Source organism: Pinus tabuliformis, chromosome 6, assembly GCF_031772625.1.
Source record: "Pinus tabuliformis cultivar Carrire ecotype Pingquan chromosome 6, CPIR1, whole genome shotgun sequence".
NCBI lineage: Eukaryota > Viridiplantae > Streptophyta > Pinopsida > Pinales > Pinaceae > Pinus > Pinus tabuliformis.
In genome coordinates, this window is record NC_142292.1 from 7,835,634 (window position 1) to 7,858,086 (window position 22,453).

At 37.2% G+C, this 22,453-nt stretch overlaps 1 protein-coding gene across 4 annotated transcripts in view; it reads right to left on the reverse strand.

Moving 5' to 3' along the window:
• Positions 1-22,453, reverse strand: part of LOC149256948 (IQ domain-containing protein IQM3-like) — a 119,769-nt gene that overhangs the window by 44,794 nt on the left and 52,522 nt on the right. For 2 of the 4 annotated variants that reach the window (XM_089413219.1, XM_089413210.1), the window contains exons 2-7: positions 19,926-20,040; positions 19,628-19,693; positions 19,421-19,509; positions 18,706-18,805; positions 18,360-18,497; positions 18,063-18,155 (exon numbers count right to left, since the gene is read on the reverse strand). In XM_089413219.1, the coding sequence (XP_089269345.1) occupies positions 18,063-18,155; positions 18,360-18,497; positions 18,706-18,805; positions 19,421-19,509; positions 19,628-19,693; positions 19,926-20,040 (601 nt within the window). The remainder of the gene's footprint in view (positions 1-18,062; positions 18,156-18,359; positions 18,498-18,705; positions 18,806-19,420; positions 19,510-19,627; positions 19,694-19,925; positions 20,041-22,453) is intronic. The other 2 variants (XM_089413226.1, XM_089413213.1) reach the window with 1 other exon arrangement.

Genomic DNA, 22,453 nt, shown 5'->3' on the forward strand with positions numbered 1-22,453 from the left:
AGGCATACCGATCCGCTATGTAGATCAGTGCCTCCATTGCAGCCTTCGACATGCAAAGTGGATCCTGCTCAAATATCATCTTGTACATCGGGGTGACAAAATGATCTGACAGCTGTGTGATGACCCCTCGGAAGCTGCATTCGAAAAAAAGTGTACAGTGAGTGTTGATAGAGGTTTTCGCTGATGTCCATGCCCACTTCAAGCCCGGGAACTCCTGACGAGCACAGATTACATCCAAGGTATATGCGGACATGTAGATTTCTGCTTGTTGACCTTTGGGCGGTTGCCGAGCTCCTGTTACTTGTTCGTTCAGCCTGTGAGCCAACATGTCGAACCAGTGGCATGCTTTTGCCTTCACTGGCCAGTTGGTCCAACGTGATCACCCAACTCTGCGGGAAGGTCTCCGTGCTCTCTTGGCCATACAAGCGACATGCAAAGATGACCAAGTATTGATACGCATTCCGCAGTATCTTCGTCTTGTAAATCTGGTTGGGTGTCATCCTGAATTTTCGTCTTGTAAATCTAGTTGGGTGTCATCCTGAATTTAGCTGACTCCTTCACTCAGTTCTTCAAGATATCCTTGGAGTTGGCATTGCTGCTGGGTATCCTGAAGGGTGTCTCAATAGTGATCATTTACTTCGGCAAGTGGTACATCTGCTAATGACCCTGTGCCCTAAAGGTAGCAATCTTTGTCCCGCTAACACTGCTCAATGTCATTGTCTTGGGATCAGTGTGCGAGACAATCCAATGTATCATGTCCGCGCATGGGAACACGAGGTATCTGCATGCAATCTGGTACAAGCCGGACTTGTGAATGTTCACATAGACTTGGCGGTCTTCAAGATTTTCCCCAAATGTGCTTGAGAATGCATCATTGACCTCTTGCCATTTCAGCTTGATGTCTTTGTCTACAATCAGCTTGGTGTCTTCATATATTGGCAAACTCATAGACACTCGCTCAACTGTTGCTCCAGTTGTGCTTCCATCGGTGTCCTTTGATCCTGCTCTCTTGGAGGCCATTGATCTTGAACTGCTAAGAGACGGATGAACACCTGCTATATCTAGAGACATGGCAACATGCATGGCAAGAAATCTGTCAGTTAAAACCAAAGCAAACTTGAGGACTGACATGTGACATACCCGGGGGAACTGCTGGAAAGGATTGCACAATTTTCACTGGGAGGTCGGGAAACTGACTGTCAGAACTGCGCAAAAGGTAGTCCGCCCTGTCGGGAGGCTGCTTGGCTGCTGGAATTGCACAATGCGCAATCCAGACTGGACTACTGGGTGCTGAGATTGCGCAATGCGCAATTTCAGCTGGCAAGTGATGCAGGCCCAAGGACTGCATTGCACAATTTTCTGGGCCAGCAGTCACTGCCTCTCAGAATTGCGCAATGTTGTCCGGGTGAGGCAGAGTCCGAGCCAAGGTTGCCCAGACCCGCCGACGGGCAACTGAAAACATATGAAGATGTGAATGCATGGGTGATGCTAAGTATAAGCAGGAGTGAATGATCGTGCATGCAAACAGTGAATGCAAGATTCAGAAAACGAAACAACATGCATGTGTGTGAAACAAGTCGCCGAATCGGTGATCGTTCATGCAAAACAGTGTCATGCATGCGACAACAGTGAGATGCAAACGAAAACTGAAATGGTGCTTGTACAGGCTAACATGCATGCAAACGACAGCAAGCGTTCACAGAAATCAAGCAAACAGCACTCACAGAAGCCAAATGTTAGATGATCCAAAAATACAATTTTATCATAGGTTATAAAATTAGAATAAAATAATTATTAATTTAAGATATTAAATTAATAATTATTATTCTAGAATGTTTAATTATTTAATGGAGACTTTTAGAATTAGCATATTGTTGTAACTAGATATGACTCTCCAAATGTGTCGTATCTTAGGCTCTATTTTAGGAGATTTGTTAGCTAGTTGGTTTTTATAGCATTTATTGTAAATGGACACTTGTTATTTAATAAGTGATCCATAATTAGAGGTAGTTAGGACATGGAGCTTATAAATAGCTCATTGCAAGAGTGTTTGAGTTGTTCGGGTGTAAACTCTTGCAAAATCAATTATGTAATTATTTTTTTTTTATTAATAAAATTATGTGTCTGAGGACACTTCTGCCATTATTGTGGTATCACAGCTCCAGTAATGTTGCAGTGGATGTGAAGAGGAGATTCCAGTTCTACAAGTTTTTGGAAAACTCCATTGAATTGATCAGCGTATGATTGGTATGGAATTTGTCCAGTTTTTTGTTTTAAAAGAACAGAAATTTTATTATTGATTTTAGATTTGTAAATTCTAAAATCATTTTTATCATCAAAATATGCAAATCTGTTTTGGTTTCTAATCTTCTTGGAGAAGTTCTTCAATCCTTGGTGTAATTTGAGCACGGATTGAGCTATAAAGCTAGGTCATCATTTCATCCTCGGCTTTCTGATTCTAACAAAGCACCGCAGCCTTTGAGAACATATGCAACAAGACTATTCAAAACCGCTTCTACATAACCGTGAACAATATTTTGGATTTGGATGCCAGATTGACTTCTTTTTTACGTGTAATACATACACAGCAACCTCACGTTGCATCTCTTGCTGTAGCTGAAAATAGTAACGTACTCAGATTCATTTTTATTTCTGAAAGCAGATGATGGAACGCAAAGCTTGATTTTCTCTGCGGCTTGGAGGGTGAATAGTCATGTTTCTATTCACAAAGGTTAATATGAAATGAGCTATTGTAGAGGAAAGCAGAGTTTATATCTTCAATTCGTTGAAAAAATTTAAGAATATGCTTTTGAGTCATCATTTCAAATTGTTTGCAAACTGCAATTTATTACTGTGAATTCCTTCAGAGACTCTGAATTCTTTCTGTATCTCTGAATGCATTGCTATTTGATGTGTCAAAACCCCACCCATGCTTGCCGCGGAGCTTGAGGTAATTTCACTGTTTATCGCCATCGAAAACAACAGATGAAGGAAGAGGGGTTGGAGCTTATCGGATTCGATATTATGCTTGGACAATAAGATTCAGATTTGTCATTTCCTGGAACCTGTATAGTATGGTCAGACATTTATTCTTCAGCAAATTCAGATTTGTAAATTTGGACTCGGCAAACAAACTTGGATCTTGAATAGAACAGTTTGGCCTTCCTAAAAAATGAAAAACCAGCGGTGAGGAACATTTAAAAAGTTTGGAGAGAATTAATTTAATAAAATTATATGTTTGAGTGTTTCCTTATGTAGCCAGCCAGTGTGAAGCCAGAGTGAAGTACTCAGCGTGAGCCAGCCCGCGTAAGCCAGCCAGAGTGAGCAAGAAGCCTACCAGCAAGAAGCCAGCAAGAATCTACCCTTCAGCCAGCATGGAGGAGAGCCTGGAACAAAAAAAAAATTCAGTCTCTTAATTTTTTAAATTTGTAATGTTAATGGAGTGAAAAGTTTTTTCCATTGTTTGTAATTTTTTGTGGAGAGACAAGGAATATTTTTTATTTGGAGGGATAAGGTATATTGTATTTTGGAGAAATCTCGTGATTTTTTAATTTTGGAGTTTATGGTTTGTGGAGTAATATGGGGAATTGTAAATTTTGGAGTAATAAGGAGACTTTATTTGTAATTTGTTTTCAAGAAGTTATTTTTTAATTGGGATCATAACATTGTAACTCAAAGTAATTTTCCTTTGAGGGGGGGGTAATTTTTTACCAGATTGTGCAAAAGCACCATTGTAAAAATCAAATTTTGAAAGTTGCCTTGTAAAAATTTGAGAAATTGACTAGAGCCAAGCGCAAAGCTCAGTCAATTTTCTCCTGTTTTGACGACTATTCGAGGGTCAAGGCCAAGCCCCGATAGTTTGTTTTTTGCGTCGTGTGTTGCTGTTGTGTTGCGCATCTTGAGTTTTTTGGAGCTTGATTCGTGGTGTGAAGTCTTAACACTACAATGTCTAAGTTGATTAATTTGTTTTCTGATTCCGACAAACTTGAAGGCACCAAATCTTATAAAACATGGCATCGTCTCATCGAAAGCACACTCATTTACAATGAATTATGGCAGGGAATATGTGATGGAGATGTTAAGCCAAATAAACCCACAAATGAAACTGCACTAGCAAAATGGTAAATCAAGAATGCTAAAGCCTTAGCTCTTATTAAATCTTCTGTGAATGATGAAATGTATGTCCATATAGAAAATGCTACAGATGCATGGTCTGCTTTGAAAACTTTTAAAGACCTCTTTGATACTCAGCCTGAATCAAAGAAAGTCGATCTACAATTAAAATTGTTGCAACAAAAATTAACTGAAAGCGGTGATGTTCTTGAATATATCTCAAGACTTAAGAATATTAGGCAAGAAATTATTAATGTTGGTTTTCCCGCAATTGATGATAGCTTTATGGTCACAATTGTAATTGCTGGACTTCCTTCTTCCTACACGCATTTTTTGGAGACTCTACAAGTAACTGGGAAATTAGAGAAACTAAAGTTTGATGAACTCTGTGAAATGTTAACTCAACATGATAAAACTTTTGGGAAGAAGAAGAAAGTTGGTGAAGATGTTTTTCTCACAAAGGCCAGCACTAGTAAGTCATCAGCAGATAGTTCTCGAGGAAGAGGCAGATGGAATCAGAATCAAGCAGCACATAATCGAGGTCGAAGCCAAAGCAGAGGAAACAATTTTAACAGAGGAGGAAGAAATAATTTTCAAGGTAGAGGAAACAACCAAGGAAGAGGCAATTTTCAAGGACAAGGATATAATAATCAAGGTAGAGGACAATCTCAAAATAGAAGTCAAAGCAGAGGCAGAGGACAATCTTCAGGAAGAGGAAGAGACTTAAGTCAAATTGTGTGTTGAAGATGTAACAAAGTTGGCCATTATGCTGAAGATTGTCGAACTTCACTTAATAAAATTCCCAAGTTTCAGCAGCATTCAGCGCAATTTGCAAATGATCAAGATGATGATAGCTCAGAATATGTTTTTACTTCCTCACCGGCATCACAACTTTCATCCCATCTTAGAAGTGACTATGAAGATACCTGGATCTTGGATTCCGGGCAACTCAGCACATGACTTGTCGACATGATTTTTTCTGGAATTTTCAAGATTACCAACTTAATTCCATTTTTCTTGCTGATGATACAAAACATACTCCTTATGGAAAAGGAGCAGTTAAAGTTTTTCTCCCTGGCATTGGAGAAAAAATGATTTCCAATGTATGGTATGTACCGAGTTTTAAGAAAAATTTGCTCTCTTTAGTCACGATTCGACACGCAAGACATCAGGTGATTATGGAAGATGGTTTAGTCAAGATTAATTCAATCAAAAAGAACTTGAAAACAGTGATGACAGGTTATGAAGATGGAAAACTGTTACGGATGAAAGGGACAGTTATTCCAAGGCATTCTGATTTTGTAGGGGCAGTGACTACAGGTATTTCACCTATAAGACTATGGCATGTAAGATATGGACATTTGAATTTTGAGAGTCTTTCTCAATTGCAAAAACAAGGAATGGTTAAAGGACTTCCCACATTCAAAAGGGAAAATGCAAAATGTGAAGCTTGCATTTATGGCAAACAAAGTCGAGAAAGTTTTCCAACAAGTTCATGGCGTGCAAACAGGCGGCTACAACTAGTTCACAGTGATGTTTGTGGACCACTACAAACTTCCTTTGGTAGATGCAAATATTTCTTACTATTCATTGATGATTTCAGCAGAATGACTTGGGTTTACTTTTTGAAGAACAAGTCTGAAGCATTTGATAAATTTAAAATTTTTCGCCAACTTGTTGAAAATGAAGTCAAAGAAAAGATAGGTACTCTCAGGACAGATAATGGGGGAGAATTCACTTCAAATGAATTCAAAACTTATTGCAGTGAAAATGGCATAAGACGCCATCTTACTAATGTTTACACTCCACAGCAAAATGGAGTAGTCGAAAGAATGAATCGTACTTTGTTAGGAATGGCGAGATCCATGTTAACTTTCAAGAGGTTAAGTCCAACATATTGGGCGGAAGCAATACATACAGCTGTCTACTTAAGAAACAGATCTCCAACTGCTTCTTTAGACGGAATCACACCTTATGAAGCTTGGTTTGGTTTCAAACCTCGAGTTAAACATCTTAGAGTTTTTGGGTCAGTGTGTTATGCCTTAGTTCCGAAAGAAAAATGAACTAAGCTTGACTCAAGAAGTTTAAAATGCATAATGATTGGCTATTCTGATGAGAAGAAAGGGTATCGTCTTTTGACCAATGGAAAATTCATTGTGAGCAGGGATGTCATTTTTGATGAAACTGAGAGTAAGAGTGTTGAAGAAATTGAAAATCTTCTTCACAAGTTAGAAGCTAAAGGAAGTAAAAGAAATGAAAAAAAACAAAGTCAACCAACTTCACCAAATTGGTATGAACTTGATTTTCCTTCCTCTGAAGATGAGTCATCCAGTCCATCTACATCAACAACATCATCTGGGTCTTCTAGCAGTTCATCCGCATCTCCAAGCAGCAGCAGTTCTTCTGACAGTGATTCTCCACATTCTTCACCTGAACAACGAACATCAGTTTATATTAATCCTCTTTACAATGATGGAGACTTTACAGAAGCGCAAACAAGTGAGCACCAACTTCCGAAATGGGCAGTTCAACTTTTGAAAGATGTAAAGCCTGATGAACAGAATAAAACAGGCACCAGAAAGGCACATAGAAGTGAAGGCAATTTTGCCTTGATAGCAAAAGATTTTACTGAACCTTCCACATACAAAGAAGCAGTAAAACATAAAGAATGGCAACAGGCTATGGTTGAAGAATATCAAGCAGTAATTGATAACAACACCTGGAAACTTGTTGATTGTCCAAAAAATGTTAAACCCATAGGATGCAAATGGGTTTACAAAATTAAGTATAATCAAAAGGGAGAACTTGAAAAGTATAAAGCACGACTTGTCGCAAAAGGTTTTGCGTAGCAGAAAGGCATTGATTATGAGGAAACTTTTGCTCCTACAGCTAAATGGAACACCATCCGATTAACACTTGCATTGGTTGCTCAGAAAGGATGGAAAGTTCATCAAATGGATGTGAAAAGTGCTTTTCTCAACGGGGATTTACAGGAGGAAGTGTATATGACCCAACCGCCAGGTTTTGAAGTTGAAGGACAAGAACATAAAGTCTGCAAATTGATCAAGGCTTTATATGGATTAAAACAAGCTCCCCGAGCTTGGTATGCAAAGATGGATGACTACCTTAAGAAAGTTGGTTTTCAACAAAGTGAATCTGATGATACTTTGTATGTGCGACAACAGGGAAAATATCTGGTAATTCTTGTTATGTATGTAGATGATTTGATCATTACTGGCAACCATGATGATCATATTGCACAGGTGAAAAAGGAGTTACACGCAGGTTTTAAGATGACAGATTTGGGATTACTTCACTACTATCTTGGAGTTGAATTCTTCCAACGTCCACATCATATTTTCATTTCTCAGAGTAAGTATGCAATAGAGGTTCTTAAGCGATTTGGCATGCAGGATTGCAAGCCCGTTCTTACCCCCATGGAGCAAAACTTGAAACTTTCAAAATTTGAAGGGGGGGAAAAGGTGGACAGTACAACTTACAGACAGTTGATTTGCAGCTCGATTTATTTGACAAATACTCGTCCTGATTTATCTTATGCAGTCAGTATTCTTTCACGTTTTATGCAGGAACCACGAGACAGCCACTGGAATGCAGCTAAAAGAGTTCTTCGATATATCCAAGGCACAAAAGATTTTGGTCTTCTTTACACAAAGACTAAAAATTTTGTACTTGGTTGATATTCCGATGCCGACTTTGCTGGGAGTATTGATGATCGAGCATCAACATCAGGTTATTTAATGAATATGGGGTCAGCAGCAGTATCTTGGAGTTGTAAGAAACAAGCTACAGTGGCCACTTCTTCAGCAGAAGCAGAATACATTTCAGCATGGGAAGCAGCATGTGAAATTGTTTGGTTGCGCCGAATTTTGCAGGACTTGGGCATTTCTCAGGCAGAACCTACATCATTATTCATTGACAGCCAGTCAGCCATCAAACTTGCCAAGAACCCAGTTTTTCATTCAAATACAAAGCAAGTGGACACCAAGTATCATCATATCAGATCTCTCATTGCCAAAGATGTCCTCAAACCAGTTTATTGTCCTTCCGAAGATCAGATCTCCGACATTTTCACGAAACCGCTTGGCAGAATAAAATTTACTAAGTTTAGGGATGAACTTGGTATCTGTTGTAATGTATCTTTGGATCATAGCGGGGAATGTTAGATGATCCAAAAATACAATTTTATCATAGGTTATAAAATTAGAATAAAATAATTATTAATTTAAGATATTAAATTAATAATTATTATTCTAGAATGTTTAATTATTTAATGGAGACTTTTAGAATTAGCATATTGTTGTAACTAGATATGACTCTCCAAATGTGTCGTATCTTAGGCTCTATTTTAGGAGATTTGTTAGCTAGTTGGTTTTTATAGCATTTATTGTAAATGGACACTTGTTATTTAATAAGTGATCCATAATTAGAGGTAGTTAGGACATGAAGCTTATAAATAGCTCATTGCAAGAGTGTTTGAGTTGTTCGGGTGTAAACTCCTGCAAAATCAATTATGTAATTATTTTTTTCTGATTAATAAAATTATGTGTCTGAGGACACTTCTGCCATTACCAAAACAAAAAAAGCGACAGAAATGTTGCAAAAGACAAGTAAAGCAAACTTACCTGGAAATAGCTGAGCTAGATGTGTCGAAGACTCCTGGGTGTACTGTGGGATGTCAGAGCTCCAAGATCGATGTGAAGAACGAGCTCTGAAGCGTCGAATAAATAAGTTTGAGGCTCATGACGCACATGCCACAAATCTAAGAAAAAGCAACACTTGGAGGAAAGTTTCTAAAACGATCTTTGCATGCAACCTCCAGCTGCTAAAAATAGATCGCTAGAATCTAGGAATGCTTTTTGCATGTTGCTTTTTGTTATTTCGAGAAAAAACAGCCTATGCATGCAAGTCAAGTTTTCTCAGTCCCGAAGGGAATCAGTCAACCTGAAGGCACATGCAATAGCCTGCTTGACTGAGAGGGATTTTGGCACAATTTATGGGACGAAGCTAGGCTCGCTATCCAGAGGGATTGCGCAATTTCTGAGAGGAGCAACTGACTACTACCCAGAATTGCGCAATTTCTGGGCTGAGTTGCACTGTTGGGCCAAATTGCGCAGATTTCACTGGGAAGACTGTTTGACAGGACTATGCAGTTTCTGGGCCCAGTAAGCTGTCAGTCAAATTTGCGGAATTTCTGGAGGGAAGGTTGGTCCCCCTCCAGAATTGCGCAATTTCCTGAGGGAGCTACTCAGCTAGCAGCTGGCCCAAGTCCGAAGTGGCAACCTATGAGGGGAGTGAAGCAAGCTACCATGCACAGGCCAGCAAGCTGCTGAAAAACTAATGAAGCTTATGTACTTGACAATGCAAGACATGCTGTTGAGGATGGTTGGTAGGGAGTCTCCAAAACAAAGCTAAGGCAAAATTTTGGAGGGTGTTTGTAGCCACTACAACAAGTCCATTATTTTTGCTCTATTTAGCTCAAAGACAGTCCATGTTCATTATGACGAGTAGATGAGAATATATATGGCGTATCTACAAATTGTAAAGCCACTCTCTATTCTCTGCAATGCCTCGTGGGATTTTTGTTGTAAGTGAAGTTCATTTATACGTTCGTATTGGATGGTATGTATTGGCTTGAGCATGAGTTAAGTGTTGCGCGTTGTATTAAATGTTGAGCGTCAGTTTTGATGTGCATTGAACACTCTTTCTGCGTGTGTTGGCTTATACCATGTATTATATCCTCAGCTCACTTCGCATATAATATTTGTCACTTGGAATTCTCGATAAAGGTAGACCTCGTGGTTCATTCTTTGCATTGTATATTAATTCACTTCTCTTTGAAGGTAGTGTGGTATGAACGTTGGTTCATTGGCCATTGTTGCATGATAGCTTCTCATTTGAAATTGCTCATTATAATTTTCGTCCACAGATTCGAGGATCTTGGACAAGATCCGACCATCAGATTGGCACAATATTGTGGCTCTTCAAAGTTCAGAGGCATGTTTACAGTGGAATGAATTCAACACTAAACTGTACCTGCAACGTCACGAGCGAAAGATAGGTGGGTGCGAGGGGTTTTTAGAGAAGCCGATCAAATCAAGCTCCACGTTAGTACATTAGTGCAGTCGACACTCATGCCACAAATTTGTCTTCGAAATAATTGATTAGCAGAAACCTCGCAGATTTGATTCATCAATGCTTTAGCATTGAACAGGGTTAATGTGCTCAATGATAGTGATCTCAAACCTTTGGGAGATCAACAAATTTGACTGTTGTACCTTCTTTTATACTTACATCGAACACATCATTGGAGAACTAAAAGAAGAAGCTCTTTCGTACGCTATTTCTTAGTGGCTTCGTAAGTATTTTTTGTTTCTTTATTGATATTCATTGCAGCAGTGGGTATGAATGTTGACTAATATGATAAAAATCTGAGAATTAATAGTTGAATAGACCATTGTGAGCGAGCGTCGGTGGTAACAAGAATATTGCTACCTCTTAATATGAATAATGCTTGGCAACCGTGATCTGGTTGTGTCTTATTCTCACCGTTATCGAATGTTGATAATTCTGAAGTCTTTGCTCAAAGGGTTACAGTTTTATTTGATGGTAGACCTTCCCGCATCGATTTCTGCCATCGGTTTGTACTTGAAGAATTGTGCTTAGTAAGAGTGGATTAACTAGTACTGTCTCGAAACATATGGTGAAGTTGCAACTGACTTTTTAAAGTTTTTAAATGGCTAAAATTGACAATTTATTACAGTTATTGAGAACTCTAATAGAGTCTACTGCTGAAAGCACAGTGAAAATCAGCAACTATATAATATTCAAACCTGTTTGCAAAATGCACAAGACAAAATTGATTTTTTGCATCGAGTCACAACTACAGTGAGATGAGCTTCAGCAGAAGAGTTGTCATTCTGAATTGTTTTTTGTTCAGAATAATCCTCTGTTCAGAATTGAAAAAAACTCCCATCAACAACAAGAATATGAATTTGAGGTTGATTCAGTGCCCAATTCAAGAGCCTATTTGCATGCACATGTAGAAATTCACCCTGCACTTCTTAAGTTGATCATCAAACCTTGGGAAGAACTTGTCAACAATAAGCAAAGAACAGGTCTTGGATATGATAAAGATGTGTCCTTTCATATTCTATATTATACCAAGCCAATCAAATTTCAAAGTGTTGTGTTTCTTCATGGCAGCTCATCTTCACTTGTTTCGAATCTTGCTCTTCTACCAAAGCAGCCACAAAATGTCAAATGCCAACATTGTGATAGAGTTAGCCATATGAAATATCATTGTTTTGATCTTCATCCGTGTGAGCATTGTGGTCAACACACATTCTTCAAACAAATGCTTCAGAAACAAGCCCCCTGCATGAACAAAGATTCACCTTGGATGGATCACTTCTTGACAATGGGCTTCAACAGGCAAGAAAATATTTCAGTCATTTGTCAGAATTTCTTCTAAAGTATTAAAAAGTCTTGCAGTTGAGTTTTTTTCATCTTCTCACTTTGTATCTGGCAAGGGGGAATTGATGGTCATATACAAGCTTCAAAGATAAATCAAGTGAGCCTGAACCACAACCTAAACCTGCTGCCTGAGCCTGTAGCCAGAGACAACGATACCCAGATTCATAGTTGTAGCCAGAGACAGAGAAGCCCATAAGCATGCATTTCGTTGGTGGCCTTCCTTAAACCACTATAGGTTGAGACCTCCCTTTTCAGGTTGAGGTTCTCCCTTTTTTTCCGCAGATTGAAGACCTCCCTTTTCCAGGTTGATGGTCTCCCTCTTCAAAACATTAAAGAGCACTTCCTCTAGTAGAAGACTTCAGTGTCTTGACATATTTGGAAGAGTTCCAAGAACAACACTAAGCGTTCTAGGTTGAGACCCCAATGGTCTCCCTTTTCAAAACAATAGGGAGCACTTCCTCTAGCAAAAGACTTCAGTTTCTTGCCATATTTGGAAGAATCCTGTTGACCACACTTTGTCAATAAGTCCAAGGAAGCAGGATGCAAAGATGGGAAGAAAATTTTTCAAAGTTCCAAGTCATCAACCAACATCATTGTAAACCCAATTTCTGCAAGTTATATTGTAAATGATGCTAGTATGACCATTAAATTATGTAACAACACCTGGGTAAGCCTCTAATTTTGGCAATGGATTTCATTGTAGGAAGTTTTTTATCTTCCTAGAATTATGTGTTTTTAAACACGAATAATCGGCCAAGTTTTTCTTCCAGCGTAAACCCTAAGGCTAAGGTGGAATATCTTAACAAGGTCTTAAGTGAGTCCTAGTGTTATATCGAGTCTAATGTAAAAGTGTGTCTGGGAATAATTTGAGCACATTTGGCTAAATTATTTTATTACAAACCACTTGGTCTATGTTAGATCATATTGTGTCGCATAATTGATAATGTCATGAGGGTCTATATGTAAAGGTGTATTCCCCTTTTAAAGGTTGAATTAATTGTAATATTTGATGTAAAAAATATTTTAGTGCATGGTCCGTGATACTTATAGACACCATGGCTAAAATATTTGAGGGTGGAAAATTTATTAATCCCCTCTAGTGTCAATTAATTAATTTTTCTGACTAAATTAAATAAAAATCCTAAGCCTGAAAATTGATTAATTTTAAGTCAGATAATTATAGAGAAATTAATTTCTCTCCAAGTAGAAAATATTCAAAAAATTCGTGGGTCAAGGAAAATCAAATTTTAGAGGTCCCCCACCAAGGCAAAAATGGGTATTTTAAGAAAAATTGAGCCCTTGGACTTGGTGGTTAAGTCAAAGTCAAATTCTTTGGGAAATTAATCCAAAATATTAATTTTTGGATCAATTAAAAGTAGGTTCTAAGAAAAATTCGAATTTTTCCTCAAAAATAAAAATTGGACGGTGGAGAATAAAATAAGATCAAGTTATTTTCAATGGTTGAGATTATTTTGATAAGGATCAAGCCAATTAGCCGTTATTTTCCACTTGAATGGATTTCTCTATAAATAGAAGTCATTTTGCTTCTATTGGATATCTTTGGATGATGTAAACTTTGAAAGCAGGTATTCAACCATTGCTCTGTTGAAGACATTTATATATCATAATAGAAAGACTTTGGGGTTAAGTTCATGGTGTTTTTCTTCTATTGATTTGTCATATGTGCTATCCTATATTGTGTTAAGTTTTTTTTATGAATTCGTTATTTCATTTGTCGGTGACAAGAACATTCTATTGATAAATTTTTATCTTAGGTGATCTGATTCACCATATGATCTAAGAACTCTACTTGAGAAAATTATAGAGATCTACAGGTACACTGGCCCTTGGGCTCCAAGTTCACAGATTGTGAGAAAGAGTCGTTTATGTTTGCGCTCTAGGATTTCTATATGGTATTTTAATTTTGCAGGAGGGTTTTTTTGCCAATATTCAAATTTTTCGAAAAATACATTCATCCACTGCTATTACTCAAAAAATTATTTCTCCAATTTTTTTTAATTGCAAACATTGTATATTTGTAAATAATTTGTAAATTATTTCTAACTCATTTGTTTTGCAGCAATTGGGGTTTTAATATTTTTTGGGTTTTGATATTTTGTAGATATATTTGGGATTTTGGGCATTCTTTGGAAAATATTCAAAAAATTCGTGGGTCAAGGAAAATCAAATTTTGGATGTCCCCCACCAAGGCAAAAATGGATATTTTAAGAAAATTTGAGCCCTTGGACCTTGGTGGTTAAGTCAAAGTCAAATTCTTGAGGAAATTAATCCAAAATATTAATTTTTGAATTAATTAAAAGTGGGTTTTAAGAAAAATTCGAATTTTTCCTCAAAAATAAAAATTTGACAGTGGAAAGTAAAATAAGATCAAGTTATTTTCAACGGTCGAGATTATTTTTACAAGGATAAAGCCAACTAGCCATTATTTTCCGCTTTGAAGGAATTTTCTATAAATAGAAGTCATTTTGCTTCTATTGGATATTTTTGGATGATGTAAATTTTGAACGCTGGAATTGAGCCATTGTTCTGCGGAGAACATTTCTATATCATAATAGAAAGACTTTGGGGTTAAGTTCACGGTGTTTTTCTTCTATTGATCTGTCGTATGTACGAGTTATGTGATATCCTATATTGTGCTAATTTTTTTTATGAATTTGTTATTTCATTTGTTGGTGATAAGAGCATTCTATTGATAATTTTTTTTCTTAAGTGATCTGATTCACCCTATGATCTAACGATTCTACTTGAGAAAATTATAGAGATCTGCAAGTGCACTGGCCCTTGGGCTCCAAGTTCGCAGACTGTGGGGAAGAGTCGACTATGTTTGGGCTCTAAGATTTCTATATGGTATTTTAATTTTGCAGGAGGGGTTTTTGGCCAATATTCAAATTTTTCGAAAAATACATTCATCCAACTCAAAAAAAATATTTCTCCAAAAAATTTTAATTTGCAAACATTGTATATTTGTAAATTATTTCTATCTCATTTGTTTTGCCGCAATTGGGGTTTTAATATTTTTTGGCTTTTGATATTTTGTACATATATATTTGGGGTTTTGGGCATTCTTTGATTTATTTTTGCAGGTGAATTTCAAGTTTATCAAGAGATTTTGTTGGGGTTTTAAGGTAGATCTTGGCCTAAGAAGGCAAGATCTAACCTCCATTCATCCTCCAAGCCCAGCGTCCAGCATTTTCGCAGCAAATTCATGGATAAATTTTTGTTTGCAGGTTTCTGGAAATTTTGTGAAGCCCTTAGCCTAGTCGTTTTCCCTTCTTGGCCTAGCCGTGAGGTCTAGTGACCTCTTGAGGTCCTCGCCCCCCTCTTTTCTCTTGCCCGCAACCCTTTTAGGGCTAGACGTGGGCCTAAAAAGGACTCAGCCCCCCTCTGGAGGAGTTGTCCAACCCTTATAGGGCCTCGACCCTCCTCCTCCTGTCCAACCCTTAAAGGGCCTCGACCCTCCTCCTCCTGCCTTGTTGTGGCCTCTAGGAGGCCTTCCTCCCCTTCGGCCTCCCTTTGGGCCTTAGCCACAAACCCTAAGGGGATTTTTCCCTTTGTCGTGGGCCCTCTAGGGCCTTTTCTACCCCTACGTCAGCCTCTAAGGGGTTGACATCAGCCTTTGTGGGCTTGTCAACCCTTGTCGTGGCCTTATTTGCCTTTCACCCTCATTTCATCCCTTGTTTGGCATCTAGCCTTGTCTTTTGTCATTTCTAGCCCTAGTCTTGGGGTTTTCTAGCCTTCTAGCCCTAGCCCTAGCCTTGTTTTCAGTCATCTCTGATTTTCACATTATCTTAGTAAGCTAATATTTGGTTTTTCAGCATTTATTTGGGCTAATTTGGTGTTTATAGGTGGCCAAGCTCATTGGAGGTCTTCCTAGCCATCTACAAGGCCTTAAGGTCTCTTGGTTTGCTCTTTAACCTTCTTATTTAACCTGTGTCTTAAAATTGAATTCTAAAGTAATTTATGACAGCAGTATAATTAAGGCCTAAACACATTTTCTATAAGCCTAAGTTCATCAATAAATCACCTAGTGCATTAAGAAGTAAGCTTAAGTTGGTTTGAGTGCATATAAGTGGTTTTCTTGTGGACTGTTTATTTGATTTCAGATCTGATATGTTTGTTACAGCCACATAAAAACACTTACAACAACGATTAATTCTCATAACAGTGGCATAATAACTCATTGGTAATCATATTTCATCATTACATTGTCACGTGCACGCATTGGGCTTTTTCTTCCATGCATATTTGATCATTTTCTGAAGGCTGTAATAAAATTTTTAGGTCTAAAATTTACTGCATAAAGTCTGATATAAAATTAAAGCAGTAATATAAAGTGGTTAAAAGTCGCCTAATCTCATTGCTTATATTTTTTGGATCTTAGATAAGTGTCAAATTGACTAGTGGGGTGACTTTCCTATTGCTGCAACCATATGTTATTGGTTGATCTACATTTCTTTTACACCATTAGCATCTTGTTTTACTCTTGCATTTACACACACAAGTGCTCTGATCAAGTTGATAAGTGTTTAATGTGATTGGCTAATTGCTCTAAGTAGCATTGTGATTAATGATCTTGCTTCTCATTACTATTGTAATCATTGGATAAATGGATTTATTGTTCATTGTTAAATTGAATATCTATTGTGATAAGACATCTAATTCCTTCTATCATATATCTAAGCAGAATATTGGTGATTTGTTATAATCTTGAAGAAGCATTGATTACTTCAGCAATTATCTATTGGTTATATTGGCTACATCTTCTTGCACCATTAAGTTTGAGCACTTTCCCTTGTGGTTGGGATTGTCATTCTATATTGTTTAAGTACTCTATTGTCATAATCAAAGATCACCATAACTAAGTGCTTAAGAAATTTTAATAATCTCGCCTTAAGAAGAACTCATCCATCTCTTGCACTTACATTCTAGGATTAGTATCTTGCATTAATTAATTACTTCCAAGCTTAAACTTGGTCAATAGAGACATAGATTCACTTTTCTCACCTAGCTTGAGGAGTTTAGCATCTCTTTAATGGTTAACACGGTGACCTTGCAGTCGTCAGAGCCACAATCTCTACAGTGTCGGAAGCATCGGGTGGGTTAAAACCTAAGGGGAGGTATCGTTAACCAAGTCTTTGTTTGCTTCCCCTTGGCTTCTCTCTCACAACCTACTCTAGAGACTAGCTTCAAAAAAACTAAAAGGAAGGATACATTTAGAGTAGGCATTTAACTAAAATAAACCAAGATTTTGCATCTCACTTAGATTGTAGGACTTGCATCTCGTTTAGGATAGTGAAGCATCCTTAAGCAACAATTGTTCATCCGGTAACTTGGTAATAATTTGTTTTAAGCAAGTAATTGACTTCATTTAAGGCACTGATCTTCATAATAAATCTAATCAAATCACTTAACTTGCTAATTCAACCAAGTTGCTAGGCCATTCAGTAGCGTCTCCCAAACTTGTTGGTTGCCAATAAATCTCACATCTTCACATTTCATAGGGCCTACCCCCCATAGTTTGTTGTAGGGAGACAACTAGAACGGAGAGGGCAGGGATCAGAGTGACAACCCTTGTCCTGAGCGTTGTCGCATTCCCTGTACAGTTTAGGAAACAACAAGTCCCAGGGACTGCGCTAAGTGTTCCAGTGTTAGAAACTGCACTAAGCGTCTTAGTGTTGGTGGTCATCCTTAAACCCATCGTTGGTTGAGACCTCGAGTTCTCCGACCTTACGCCATCATTTCAAAAAGCACATTCAGCCTCGTGCTTGCATGCATTTTTGCACATTTTGTATTACAGCTCTGTTCTTGGACTCGTATATACCCCTTCGGATTAAGGGGGGAATGCTGAACACCTAATCCGCTAAGGTTTATTGTCTGGAAGTTGAACAATCAAAGGGAGTCCAAGAGACCTTTGGAATATGAATCCAACGGTCATAACAATGTATTATAAATGTATATCTGGTGAATAATAAAGGCAACTCACGATTATCTTATCTGCTGTCCATTTTATGTGTGTTTAACATGTACAATATCTGCGCAAACATAGAGTATGTCCAATAACACATTCAGGGACTACACTGTAATATTAAGTGTAAAAATAAATGGGTGTGTACTCCAATACTTGAAATTATTGTCTTGCTGTCTGGTTTCGTCATTTCAAACATTTTTGGACCATGCACTAACTGGTTATTATCTACGTTTAGATCACCATAGCCACCATGGTACCACAATATTTCTATGAAGGGGCATCAGTTCCTAATTTGACTAATAAACTAATGTTTGACCAATGTTTGACCCTTATTTGCTAGGCCATTTGATCTTAGCAAGTGCAGAAACACATGTAGAGGAATGAATTGTAAAGAATCCATCTCTGTGAACTTGAGTAATATAGAAGACCACTAAATGTATCAATTCAGTAATACTTCTCACATCACCTTGAGAATTCCATTATCAACAATCAATCGCCCAGCTGCTGAAGTAGCTGCCCCAGATAAGAAGCTAGAATGTTGAAATCTCCCTTTCTTTTTCTGAAGAGACAAACACAACAGCAAGTTAAAAATGCACCTCCATAGAAAACTTGCTCATTGCGATGCAATATAGACATGCAATCTAATTCATTAAAAACTAGGGGAAGAATTAAGAGAGTATTAGGGCTGGCATAAAAATGAGAGATGTTCTGAATTGAGCCACAACCAAGGATTATGTCTTATGCTAGATGATATTTCAAATACCTCACCAACATAGAGGTTCTGAGATGTGCTCAACACAAATATCCACTTAGAACCTTCAAGTGTGTGAACTGGCTGTTGGTTTTGCTTGTACACAATTTTACCATCATTTATCACAACTTCATATCGCTCCCTTTCGCTCTGTGACATGAAATTTGGAAATAATAATAAGTTCAAACATCTAAGTTCATGATATACATCGTCTCTGATGAATATGTGTGTCCCGCAGAAGGTTTACTCCACATGAACCTTGATAAATTAAATGCCAGAATTGTTCTAGCTCCAGATTACTATTAACTCTTTTCAGGACTTTGAAAAAGTAAGGAGAAGATCAAATAAGAAACATTACTGGGCTAAGGTATTTAATTCGTTGCTTTTGCAAGATTGACCTTGGGCATTCAACAAGATTAAGATCCCTGCCATCTCCAACGTCAAGCCTGCAATCATGACTTCAATTAACTTAAAATGTGAGTGCTTCACAAGCACTTTTATTCAGTGCATCTTCTCCTCGGTTTTTCTCTGTTATAACTTGGCAATACTTATTACAAAAAGAGAGGCAAAAAGATAATTAACAATATCAAATTAATATTTTCCCCATTAAAGATTGCTCATAACTTAGCAATTTATCAGCAATAAACATGTAACAAAGAAAAATCAGCTTTGTCCATGACAGCTTAATCTATTAATCAATACCTTCCAGAACAATTTTTATATACAACAGTTAATAACACTTCAGGATGGCAATTAAGCTTATATGGAATAGAATATAAGACATCAAGCAAATCTGTTGAATCCATCGACTAAAAGGTCATTCATTAAATAAAAATAACTGTTCTAGATTTGAGGCTTCTGTGATTTAATTTCTGTTGGGAATTTGTTTCTGGATCCATCACATGAGATTTTTGGATTGTCAACATTTTGAACCTGCTTATGAGGTTCATCATCATAATCAGGTTCAAAACATCAATAACTGTTCTCTAATTAAGAATTTTTCTTTCTATACAAACAATTGCTGACTGCATAGTTATTTTCCTGCCCCTGCCCAAAGAAATGGCCAAGCTTACCAATAGAAAAATGGCTGTGCTGTTGGTTTTCTATACCATTCATCATAATAGTAATGCAAGTTATGCCCATAACGATGTCGTGGATCAATCTGCATACATACCAAATAAACATTTCAAATTAAACGAGGACTTAAGAACAGTTCCTGACAGACAGCCTACACTAGAATTAACTGTTAATGATGTTTTTTGGAAGGATGATTAACTTACAGCCTCAAGCCAATGCTGGAAGGCTAGTCGTTTGGCTTTCTCATCCTTGGATAATCCCTTTCCAACCTGCAGAAGTCCCCTAATATTTACTCCAAAAGTACAAATGAAGACATATTTTGGCAGGCAAAGTCCTTTAAGGCTTTATGAGGTAAAAATAGGTGTCCTAGCTTAAGGCTCAAACTTACAAGTGCCCATCTGTAATTTATTATTAGACAATTCCAAATTAACATGTTAAACCAATCTAGAATATCTGTAGTCAAAAAAATTGAGAGAACAAATGACAAAGCATGCATAATACTTTTGCAGCCTTCACTGTTGCACGTGACCAGCGTGAAACAGCAGTGTCTGGTTTATCATCATCATAAAATAATCCTGTGCTTTGCGTCAGTGTTGCATATTCTATTGCTTGCCACCTGTATGCACATTTTAACAGTCTCTTAATAATAGCTTACATATATAGTATATTTCAAGCCTATACCAAAAGAAGCATAGAAAAATCAAAATTCACCATACATGAGTCTTGACTAGTTCAACATACAAACTTTGAAGGAACAGTCATATCACAAGTTTCAGATCAGATAATCTGTAATGTATTACTTAAAGAAATGAACTAGAAGACCAGTGGTGAGCCACTAAGGCAAAAATAACAATTAATTCATAGTGATCAATTATTGTCGCAATGGAGGCCAGGTAAATTAACCCATACATTTTCATAAGGCATGATCATTCATGCCTATAGATTATTGACTAATTTAGTCATAAATACTAAACAACTCAACATATATTTACAATATTTTATTAGCTTCACAACAGGTTGTCCCTTCTTGAATAGCATTGCTCATAGGGTCATACAAAGATTGACAAGGAGGTTGAGCAATTGACTAGCCTATGAGTAATGTTTTATAAAGATCTGTCTTAGTTACTGTTATCACAAAATCTAGCACCTTAGTGCAAAGCCTTCACAAAAGACTAAAATTAGTGGACCATTAGAAGTGTTACCATTATCACCTATGTAACAACTTCCCTCATTTTAGAAAAGGATGAATTCAACACAAATGAGGTTTCTCTAGTAGCGCTGAGGACTCATAAGACACTACACAATCAAGTCTAAGGCCCTTTAAATTCTTACACAAATTAACACCAATGGAATATATCAAACTAGGTGAGGAAATTATTCAAAGCAATTTTCAAATTGAAGTAGATGTGGATCAAGGACTATTTAGAAGGCTTATCCAGTCAATATTTAATGCAAAGTGATCTCCAAACACTAGAAATCAAGAGAAGACTAATAGCTGTTGCAAAGCTTCCGTGCAAATTGGTAAATTACAGTAGTGAAACAAGTTATAACAGAAGCAATAATTTCATCCCTTGAAACAAGTAATAAGCAAATAGAATTAGGGCTTAAATGATGGATAAAATTAGGATTTATACAACTAACAAATTCTTAAGTAACAAACACACATAACAGCCAAGAAACCCTAGATACCCAGCCCTAATTCGACTATAAATAAAATCAACAAGACAATTTGTGATGTTAATATGATTTCCAAGTGAAGTACATGCACAAACACCAAGACTGTAGACATCTTGAAATTTTATGGCTGAAAATGTATATATGCTGTTATAAAACCCTAGCCTTACCCTAAAACACAAAATAAAAAGCCAAATTTAAGTTTATGATTGATTAAAATGGAGAAGACTAATGCCTACTATATTTCTTTTATGTGGTCTGGTAAGAACTCCTTTAAAGAGGTGTGTAAATCTAGGGTGATATCTAGAGTCATCCATTACAAACTCTAGAACGTCCACTTAGTACTTTACTAATAACTTCAAAATGATTCAAGGGAAGGTACTCCACTCTTTGAAAAGAGGGATTTTATAAGAAGAAATAAAGAGAATGCACCACCACCAATATAGAAGTACAATTACACTAGTATTCATTCATAAACAAAATCCACAAAACAAAGTGAGGCCACTTACTCAAGAAATGCTTCAATCTTCAAAACACTCGCAAAATGAGCATCCATAAAGTTGCAAAGCCCCCTGTAAACAATCTCCACAAAAAATTGCTCTAACTAGCTATCCATAGTGATTTTAGAGAAAAGAGAAGAATAATAGACAGGTAGTGATGATTCCCCACAAGTAACAAAGATTTACAAATGAGAAGTGCTTCTAGTAGATCTAGTACCCTTCTCGTTTAAATAATAGTATCCTCCTAGCAAAAGCCCTAAGAACATAAACTAATGCCTTAGGACCATCTTGGAGAGAAAAAATTTCCTAGGGATATTGCCCACAAAATGGTGGGTAACATCTGGCTCCAACTAGGACATGATCTCTCAAAGAAGTGGGTGAGGCTACTTGAATGGGAGATCACTAGAATTCCAGCAATCTCTTGGTTACCGTAGACCTGTCACCTACACATATAATAGATGGAACAACATGAGGCAACATGCTTTCGCGACGTCTCATGATTGCACATGCTAATGTTAGGTAAAATCAACAGGAAATAAAATATGCAAATATGCATCTATCTATCATGAGAAAAATCATATGACGGTATTTCTAATGCAGAAATCAGCATGCAATGCATCCTACTCTACCATGCATATGATACAATGTCAAGCCTCAAAGGAGGTGATACGACTTAATTTGACCAGCTCGGGCCAAAGTTCGTCGTTAAGTTTAGCAATGTAGTAATAGTCATCCCCGACCCTTCCATGAATCCTGACAGGTACGAGATCTTTATCTACCAAGAATAAATCCCCAACCTTATATTATTTCTTAGGCTTCCACTTTTTGCTTGTTTGAGAAACTGGTAGCTTGAGG